Source organism: Rutidosis leptorrhynchoides, chromosome 9, assembly GCF_046630445.1.
Source record: "Rutidosis leptorrhynchoides isolate AG116_Rl617_1_P2 chromosome 9, CSIRO_AGI_Rlap_v1, whole genome shotgun sequence".
NCBI classification, from domain to species: Eukaryota; Viridiplantae; Streptophyta; class Magnoliopsida; order Asterales; family Asteraceae; genus Rutidosis; species Rutidosis leptorrhynchoides.
The window spans coordinates 16,585,209-16,595,427 of record NC_092341.1 but is presented as its reverse complement, the minus strand read 5'-3'; the positions used below and the strand labels follow the sequence as shown (position 1 = coordinate 16,595,427).

At 34.7% G+C, this 10,219-nt stretch overlaps 1 protein-coding gene across 1 annotated transcript; it reads left to right on the top strand.

The window, feature by feature from the left end:
* The first annotated feature begins 8,720 nt into the window (after positions 1-8,720).
* On the top strand, positions 8,721-9,981 carry LOC139867783 (putative F-box/LRR-repeat protein At4g13960). Its single transcript, XM_071856137.1, has 3 exons — positions 8,721-9,040; positions 9,128-9,551; positions 9,958-9,981. The coding sequence occupies exons 1-3, from the start codon at positions 8,721-8,723 to the stop codon at positions 9,979-9,981; spliced, it is 768 nt and encodes a 255-aa protein (XP_071712238.1).
* The last annotated feature ends 238 nt before the right edge of the window (positions 9,982-10,219 follow it).

Here is a 10,219-nt window from a genome sequence, read left to right as displayed (position 1 = left end):
TGCACGTCCATTTTAAGTTAGCGTGGTACACCAAGCATAAAAAAAGAGACGCATGAATAACACAACAAAATATGTAATGTGCTTTGTACACTAAACTTTGTGAGGTGTACCACAATATATCAATTCATAAATGCACTTAGTGTAACACTTCATATTGGACTTTGGTCTTTTTTTTTTTTTTCCGCTAAAAAACGATAACATTAAATGTATTCGAAGATCAACAACTACAACCGATATACAAAGAGAATCCAAACCATGGCAACAAACGACAAAATAAAGTAACCTTGAACAAACGACCCGACAAACATGGTGGAAGCACGCTTTGCTTGTTGGAGTGAAGGAGTTTAAACAAAATCAAAGAAACAGCTGTAACTCGTGACCGCGAAGGACAAACTAGCGATCGCGAGGTAGTATTGATCAGTTCGCGTGTGGGAGAATACAAGTCGCGACTGGAATTTCTACTCGAACGATAACTTCCGAACGCGAGTCATTTGGTCCGTACGAATGAGTCAACTCATCCATACGAACATTAATATGTCCAGACCAGTCGTTGTTCCTGTACGAATGAGCCTTCATTTGCATATGCCCCTGCGAGGATGAGCTTCATTCGCAACACATAAAATAAACATTCTTAATCTATCCGCCATCTAACGACCACACAAAATATGCATAAAGAAATGTAAAATCCGTAATTTCATATAAGCATAAGTGGCCTCTATAATCTTTTAATCACTGGTTAACTTGAATTTTCCTTTAGAAAAATTACTAGACGTAACACATTATATGATTTGATGTTGACACAAGATGATAGGATCATACGATGTAGGTTGCAAAGGAGTCAGGCCCTTGATTTGGTCGATTTATTTAGGTTGAGCTTCAGTTGCGCCCCTTTGTGGACAAGGGGATCGAAAGGTCGGTCAAAGGAAGTACGACTTTCGATAACTGGCTTGTGGAGGTGTTCATCATGTCGTTCGTTATGTCTCTTGTGCGCGTTCAGTTTAGGCCAGAAAGAATTATCTTACTTTTCTCTTCTGTCAGTCTTTGAAGTTTCCTTTCTTTGAAAACTATGGATGAAGCTAGAATGTGGTGTACAAACTTATAATGCTTCCCAATTCTACTAGCATAAAAGAGTTTATTCAATTCCTGAAAGATTTTATAGTTCCTGAGCTTGAGAGAGCCCTCTGTCCCACACAAATATCCAGAAGCAAGTGTAGTCAGCTCAAGCTAGCTCAAAGAGGCTTTTTGATGGAGGCTCAGGCTCCATAGCTTGAAGAGCTCAAACTTTTTCAAATTCAAATATTTATAATTTAAGGGGTGTTTTGTTTAGTTTTTTTAGGGAGTTTTTTAAACACGTGGCATTTAATTAAAACAAATTTATGCCAGGAGTCCTTATGTTTATCCTATATTACCATATTACCAGTCCTATCAAGAACCCTTTTTTATGAGGGGAGTCTATATGGTTTAACAAAGTTATATGAGAGTCTTGTCACTAACGGACATCACAGTTTTCAGTTATATTCTCTCACATTTTAAGCGTGTGAGGGTAAAATAGGTTATGGTTTCAGAAATTGGTTGGAATGGTTCAAGCTTTCTGGCCACATACCTTCTTGTTGCTAAAGGTTACTTCAAACAAGGTGTGATATTTAAATATGGATATTCGTTCACCTATATGTTCTTGTTGTAACCCATGTACTTATGCCTTTGTTTATATTTTCGTTGCCCAAGTTAGTTTAGTGGTTGTGGTCCTAATTTTCTCACATGAGTTTTGGTTTCAAACCTCACTAGTAACATGTCTAGGGATGTCCAGGGAAAAGATTCAGAAACGATCAATAGGATAACCTGGTTAGATCACGACATCTACCAATGTAGCAATATATAGCTCAGTGGTACCCGGTACCTGTAAACAGGGGCGAAGATGGTATGGGGCAGGGGGGCGGGCGCCCCCGGTGGATTTTTTTTTCAGTGTAAAAATTTTGGGTTTTTCGACTTTGCCCCCGGTGGATTTTTTTTTTGCCCCCAAACCTACATATTTTGCCCCAAAACCTTCAAATTTTGCCCCAAATTCTCCAACTTTTGCTCCAAAATCTTCAAATTTTGCCCCAAAATCTCCAACTTTTGCCCAAAAATCTTCAAATTTTGTCCAAAAAAATTGCTACGGTTAAATTTTTTTTTTTTTGCCTCCGGTGAAAAAAATCCTAGTTTCGCCTCTGCCTGTAAAGCTGGGACCCGCCATGTGAAAGATTCAACATAAATCAGGCACATGTTGATCCTTAATTTCGACAAGAATTTACAACTCTTTGTGATAGTGGGATGATGGTTGAGCCTGTCACGTGTGTGTGACTTGTGGAGATAATTTTTTCGGCATCCGACTCTTTCGGGTGGGTCTGGTGGGTTTTCAAGGAAACACGTGGTCGGGTTATCTGTGCCAAACATACACATTAGATGACATCTAAGTAAAAAAAAAAAAAAATACTCCCCATCCTCGGTTAGTCTGAATAGGAACAATATTATCCGTTTATATGTTTTGTGGTTTGTGTATATTTAACGTAGTGTCATAATCCCCAAAGAGTTCAAAAGAAGCCTTGTTCCTTCAACTAGAGGAGCCAAGACTATAATGGTGGAGATAGCTGACCCACCAACTAGTGTTGTTGATCTTATCGATACTATGCTATGGCTTTCTCTACAGGCCGAGTGCTGTATCCATTATTCAACACTTCCCTGACCACCACTAAATATTCGTCTCACACGTGCATAAAGATGTTGTGTACTCTTGTGAGGATTTGGAGTATATAACTAAACCTGATCGAGATAAAGATGTTGAGAGGATGGTTAAAGGCTGATCAGCCGGTCAAGCCCACGTAGAAGGCGAACAGGCCCACATGGAAGCCCAACAACCTCGCGAAAAATCAACTGGTTTCCTTGTTGCTAACATTATTGGCAATTGTGAAGCTTAAACAAAGAGAAACTGGATTGCAAGAAGAGGTGTCCATGCTGGAGAATTGATATTAAAACAGGAGATTTGGAACAACGTTTATTATCCCTGCCGGAATCCATCAAACTCTCCCCGGATCACAAATTACTTGACCCGAACCGGTTCATCTGCCCTCACACTATTTTGACTATCTCATATTTCTTGTTATTTTGTGATTCAGTTTGCATATCATCAATCACTTCTTTCGATCGAATCAAGATTCTACTCTGGTGTAGCATTACATCACTATTTTATTTAATTTAGATTCGTAAATTAATATGTTGCTGTTTTTTAGGGTTTATCTCTTCATTTAAATTATGGATCGTTAATTGAAAGTCTTATATGGTTTATGTTTAGTTTTAGTTAACCTAACGTATGCATTAAAAGCATTTTTATCAATATGTAATTTGGAACTTGCAAATGATTGTATTATTCAATTCAGTTATAATATTGGTAGACTGTAATACAAGGTTTTTGACTTGTGATAGTGTTTTGTTCCAAAATGTTTTAAATTATTGAATTGAATTTTTATTATACTTTAATTTAGTTTGACATTGATTGACTTTTATATAAAATTCAAGCTTTTTCAGCCATCTTGAATCTATTTCGAGCCAAGCGTGAAGTAGGCTCATTAAGCTCTCAAATTTTTCGAGCTAAAGGTGGAGTTTGACTTGTTTGCAGTCCTCCATCTAATTGACTGACATAGGCTACATGTGATTAAACAGCATTGGGTCTGGTTCTAATGCAATATGGTTTAAAGCAGACCTAATGATGATTGATATTGGAGCTTTAAAGGAACATTCAATTTGGGTCTTGAGTCAAGCTATGTCAAACACCCCAATTATCTCACTCCGCGACATCTTAAAAAATACCTCAAGAAGGGGCCCACGTATGTTGACCGGAACTGCACATTTGTTAAAGGAAATGATTTTGTTGACTTTAGGAAAGTCCATGGGGCAATAGTGATGAACAAACATGTAATAGCTGATGCGAGTTGGGTTCTTATATTGTTGATGATCATCTAATTGAGGTGAGAAGGTAACTAACTAAATTGTTAGTATTGAGTAAGCTTCTTAGTTTTGATAAAGTTTTTGATGTGTGTTAGTCTCGTTCAAGGTTGTAAAAATCAATATTCGGCAAATCGGGGATCAATCGTACTGGTCCTTTTTATACATTTAATAATAGATTTCAGATGGTATGTGTAAATATAGAAGAAAATCATAGTCATAAAAAAAAACGTTAACGTAATTGTCTAGAAACGTAAACATAATATCCATTTGTTCAAAAACTCTTAAATTCTAATTTAAATTGACCAATGTTGACATTGACCAACTTGATAGATTTTGACCGACTAAACTTACTTTGACTAACTAAATCCGATTTTGACCAAATGTCCGATGTTGACCAACTAATCACACGGATGTTGAAAAATCTGATCGGCCGGTTCCAAAAAAGGATTAATTGTGAAGTAATTGGCATCACTCGGGGTGTTTTACAATAGTGGTCTCATTTTATACGATCTTTTTATGCAGACACTAATATCTGGCGTCTCACGTATTGTGTTTGAAGACAGAAAGGCAAATATGATACTGGGACGGATATGCGATCAGTTTTTCGTAAAAGGTTAGTATGTTACCTTATGATATATATGTCTAAATTTGCAGGTCAAACTCTAGAAATGTGATTAATAGCAATGAAAAATTGCTTATATGCGATTCAGTGAGTAGAACATTCAACCAACAAAAAAAATTAGGTCTAATTTTAGGTCAATGTAAGTAAAGCAAACCTTGATCAATGTAAGTATGATTCCACGATGTTTTGTATGGCACCATTGTTTCCACCTTCTTTTAGAGTTTCCCTTAGATAATTCAATATTTTCATCCATGAGAAACTTTTAACTCGGTCAATTTTAACAAATTCCGCCAACATCTTGAAGGATCAAATTTTAGGCGCAAAAGTTGCACGAATTGTCATCCATTATGGAGGTTTCTTGACGAGTCATCCGCCTCAAGAACATAAGCTAGAAATAGTATAATACCTTTAGTAGTGCATTTCCTAAGAAGTATTAATAAATCAAGATCCCAAACCGAGGTGCAATCTACAACATTGAATCACCAAGTTTTGTAAATTGATTGACTTTGAATACACTTATACACATATTATACTAACTTACCGATTCCATCAAGTTAAGAAACAAGGGTAGCCGGTAGTTACTCTAGAAAGTTTTGGTATTGTGATACTCTAGGAAGCAAGTGTAAGTATATAGAACAAAACAAATATGAAACACGAGGGTATGATCCATACTACTAGCATTACACAAGAAGCATAATGTTACGTGTTAGACCGCACCTGATTTTTTTTATCTGGAGTTTATAGTTCTATAAACACAGGTAGTGATTTACGTGTAACTGTACAAATCTTGCGTACAACTGGCATTTCCTTGTCGGAAATAGAACTAATCTTCATGTTCTCAGTATGCTTACGACATTAAATCGTTTCTCGAAATCCACGAAACCACATTTCGTCACGCTTTAGGTACGGCTAGTTGTTTGCTCAATTTCAGGTGAGAGAAGATTGAGAAAGTTCATGTTTGAAAAGGCCAGTGTCGTACTACCACCGTAATTAAACCAACAAGGTTTGGAGTATCAATGATGAATTCAGTGGGTTTCTTGAATTTACACAAAGATAACTTATCAAGTGATGTACTTGAAATGTTTACACTCCCTATGAAATCACTACAGCCTATGATCAAGACCTTAAGATGAGGGAAACTTTTGTTGCAATTCATAAACCTCATGTTGTCAATGTTAAGTCCAACTAAGTGCACATACTTAAGTTATTTCCAGATGTCAAACTCTATGTTGCATGGACTGTTACAAAGTCCATGGAATCGAAAGGTCTCTAGACACGGTATGCTGAGTTGTAGATTCTGTAAGCTCCTATAATACGTCAATACGAGAGTTTTGATCTTGTAACTCATTAGTTTCATTGTTTTCATCCCAAATCGTCTTATGAGATAAAGAAACTCAAGAGAACGAAAATCCTCCATCAAAATCTTTGATATTGTTCCTCATTTAACTTGCGGCCTGTTAGAGACAAAGCCTTTTGATTTTGTGCCGCAAGCTCTCCATTTTCTAGTCATAAATTTATATCGAGATTGGTATTTATTTTGGAGGAAAGAGACTATATGATGCAGTCCATTTCTAGGCATTCTAGAGATCATATCCCAAGGATTTAGGATCACATTTCTACTTTTATAAATCTAACCAAAGAATACTTTGGCGATCTCATTTTGATACTTCCTGGAATTTTCTTCTATCACAAATGTCAAATATCCGTACAATGTGCATACAATAGGATCATTAAATAAGCATTTTTTCATCCCTATGTATATGTATCAAATATTTGAATAGACCAATAATCTCTCTAAATGAAAAACAATATTATGGAATCTAGCTTGACATAAGAGGACATGTGTAGGAGTTGAACTCATTTGCTTTAACCATCTAATCATATAGTACTCTTTCAAAATCGAGGTTATGAAACCTTTAGAGGCCAAATGGATCATTATATTGTTACTTGTAAGCTTAATTTATTTCCAGCTCTCTTAAAAGTGTGACATATTTTAATTCCCATTTTTCATAATACTACTGGAAAAATAGGAGAATAGAATAGTTGTGGTTTTAGATCCAGCTTAAATTAACTACTAGTCTGAATCAATTAACTCTTAAACCCCATCCTACATGATTCACAAATTGCCCTATATCGGTACACAATACTAACAAAATCAAAATAATTATAGAAAGTAAATCCATATATAATACTCAAATGATACACATATTGCTCTTAATTGACTTTGTAAAATCACAATCCATAATGACTTAGTACTACAATGTACACAACTAGTATGATTAGATATGAAACTGAATTCAGAAAGTAGGATGTCTTATTAATATTTACATTTCCCTTGCTACATCACTTTTTAAAATCATTTAACCCATATGCATTAATGATATAGGATTAATGATGAATGATCTTGCAGGGCAAGCAATCAATTCTGTAGAACAATCCTTTTGATCCTATGAACTTTAAGTATGTTTACAAATGAAGCTCTCAATTTGACCGTGTATGTTTACAATGGATAAAAGATCCTTCTCTTGTGTATTCTTTCAATGCTTTTCTCTTGTATGTCAAGCATCTCATTCAACAATTTAGCATATATCATTTAAAACCTTACCATATATTTACTATTTTTATTAGGCACCAATGTGGTCCAGAGTAATATGCTATAGTTGAACCATCTGTACATATGAGTTAAGAAATAAATGTGCCGTCCCTTCCAGGATAACTGAACATGAACAGCCTTGTTTACACCAAGCTAGGGACACTTTAGAGATTCATAGTCTGATTCATCGGTTTTCGTGAAGTCTTCTTCAATGTAAAAGACATTTTAATGGAAGTTGTTATGTACGATAAATTCAACCCAAAAATATAAATATATCAATGTTATTTGATATGGTATTACCGAGTAAGCTTAAAGTTTAATTGTTACTAAACTAAATACGGGTGCGTGTAAATTGAAATTTGATTCGGGTTAGAGTTCGGGTTCTGGATCTACTGACCGCATTTTATAGATTTTCGGGTCAATGTTATGTAACGCATGAATAAATAACAACTATTCTTTAGATTGTCCTAAAATCGCCGCACTTATTAAAACCCTAGAGTTCAGGTTAGAGGGATGATTTTCTAAGTAAATCGAGTAAAGCGATGCATTTGAATAATCCTTTCATAAAAACTCCAGATCGAATTGATCGAGTTTGCTTTTTTGGAAAAATTTTATAAGTCAGGCAAGGTCATCGGAAAGTCTCACTTCGTTGAGTGTTCCCAAATCAATCGGAATAAGGATCGTTCTGACTTAATTACTTGCCTGTAAAATCACTCTCTATAAATCCTATATTCATTAATTTCCCATTTGGTAATTGATTCATGACAATGTTGATTGATTCAAATGTGTGCATATAGTGTTTAATAAAGTTAAAATGTGATTATGTGCACTAGCAATGAAAATGTTAATTATTGCCATTACATCTTAGTTTCTGAATTCAATTCCATACTGATCATGCTAATTGTATACACTCTGATAGTAAGTCAGGATGGTTTTTGGTCTTATAAAGTCACTAACGAACAATTTGTGTATCAGTTAAGTATTATTAATAATGGAATTTAACATTGATAATTATTCTGATTTTCAGTCATTGTGCTTTGTTTGGCAATCTTATATCTAGGAGGCAGTTAAAGAGTTATAATTGTTGGCAGTGATTTATAAATGTTGTTATATAAGCTGTATCTAAATCCACAACAACTATTCTACTGTTTTTATTAATATAAAAATGGAAATTTTATTTCATACATTTAAGAGTTCAAAATCTTTTAAACCTGCTAGTAACCAAATAATGTGCATATTTGTTCCAGAAAGTTTTCATAACCTGGATTTTGAACAAAGAGTACTATCTGATCAATGCATAAAGCGATTGAGTTCAAATCCTGTACCTGGCCTCTTATTTCAAGATAGTTTCCTTAATATTATTATTCATTTAAAGAGATTGTTGGTCTATTCAAATATTGAATACATATCCATAAGCATGAAGAATGGCTTCTTCTCTGATCTTCTATATGTAGATTGTACATGGTATATTTAACATTTGTGATAGGAAAACATTCTTGGAAGTATTAAAATGAGATCACCAAAATGTTCGTGGAAAAGATTCTTGAAAAGCAGAAATTCGAGGATATGATCTCCAGAATGCCTGAAAATGTGCTGAATCACATAGTTTCCTTCCTCCAAACTAAAGACCAATCTCGATATAAGTTTTTTTCTAGAAAATGGAGACAACTTGCGGCACAGAACCAGAAGGCCTTGTCTCTAATGGGTCAGAAGTTCAGTGAGGAACAATTATCAAAGATTTTGATGGATGATTTTCATTCTCTTGAGGTTCTCTCTCTCATAAGATGTTCTGGGATGAAAACAATGAGATTAACGAGTTACAAGATCAAAACTCTCGTGTTGACGTATAATAGGAGCTTACGGAATCTACAACTCAACATACTGCATCTAGAAACTTTTTGATTCCATGGACATTGTAACAGTCCATGCAGCATAGAGTTTGGCATCTGCAAACAACTAAAGTATGTGCAATTAGTTGGAGTTAAAATTGACAACATGAGGTTTATAGATTGCAACAAAAGTTTCCCTCATCTTAAGGTCTTGATCATAGGTTGTTGTGATTTTGTGGGGTGTGTAAACATTTCTAGTACTTCACTTGAGAAATTATCTTTGTGTAAATTCAAGAAGTCCACAAAATTCAACATTGATACTCCAAACCTTGTTGAGTTTAATTATAGTGGTAGTACGACATTGGCCTTTTCAAACATGAAATGCCCCAATCTTCTCTCAGCTGAAATTAAGTTCTATACTAGCCGAAACCAAACGTTTGATGAAATGTGGTTACATGGATTACTTGATATGATTCGGTGGCTTAAGCATTCTAAAAAAGTTAGAATTCGTTCTAATTCTGGCAAGGTATGTTTGGGAACATCTAATTGATTTTATATACTTATCGTTAATTTTTATGGGAAAATGTACGTTGCTGCTAGGTGTACGCATGTACAAGAACTACTTGTGTTTTTTAAAAATGTGAACTTCAGATTAAAAAAAATAATGCAACGGTCTAACACGTAAAGAAATACTTGTGTTTTTTAAAACTATGAACTTGTGATTAAAAAAATAATAATAATGCAACGGTCTGACGTGCACAATATGCATCTTGTGTATTTGCTACTAATAGTACGAACGTATTTATAGTCCTCTGTCACATATTAATAGTCTGGTATTCCATTTTGAACTGTCCCAAATTAATAGTCTATTTCCATAAATAGATGACAATAATAATGTAAAGTTCTATTTTGCCTTTAACTTTTGCATATAGGATAAAAAGATTGATAATAAGTAATGTATAAACTGTAAAGTAAAGAAAAAAAATATAGTGTAATGATGAGATTTCTTAAACCGTGTGTTTTTTATCTGTGGACAATTTATACGGGAAGGAGGGAGTAATTGTTTTGTATAGTACTAGATTTAAGAGCCCGTGCGTTGCACGGGGACTCTTCCGCAAACAATCTTGAATCTGAAAATGATATATCAATTAACGATATTATACGGAAAGTGTCACGAGTACTTTTGTAGGTGAA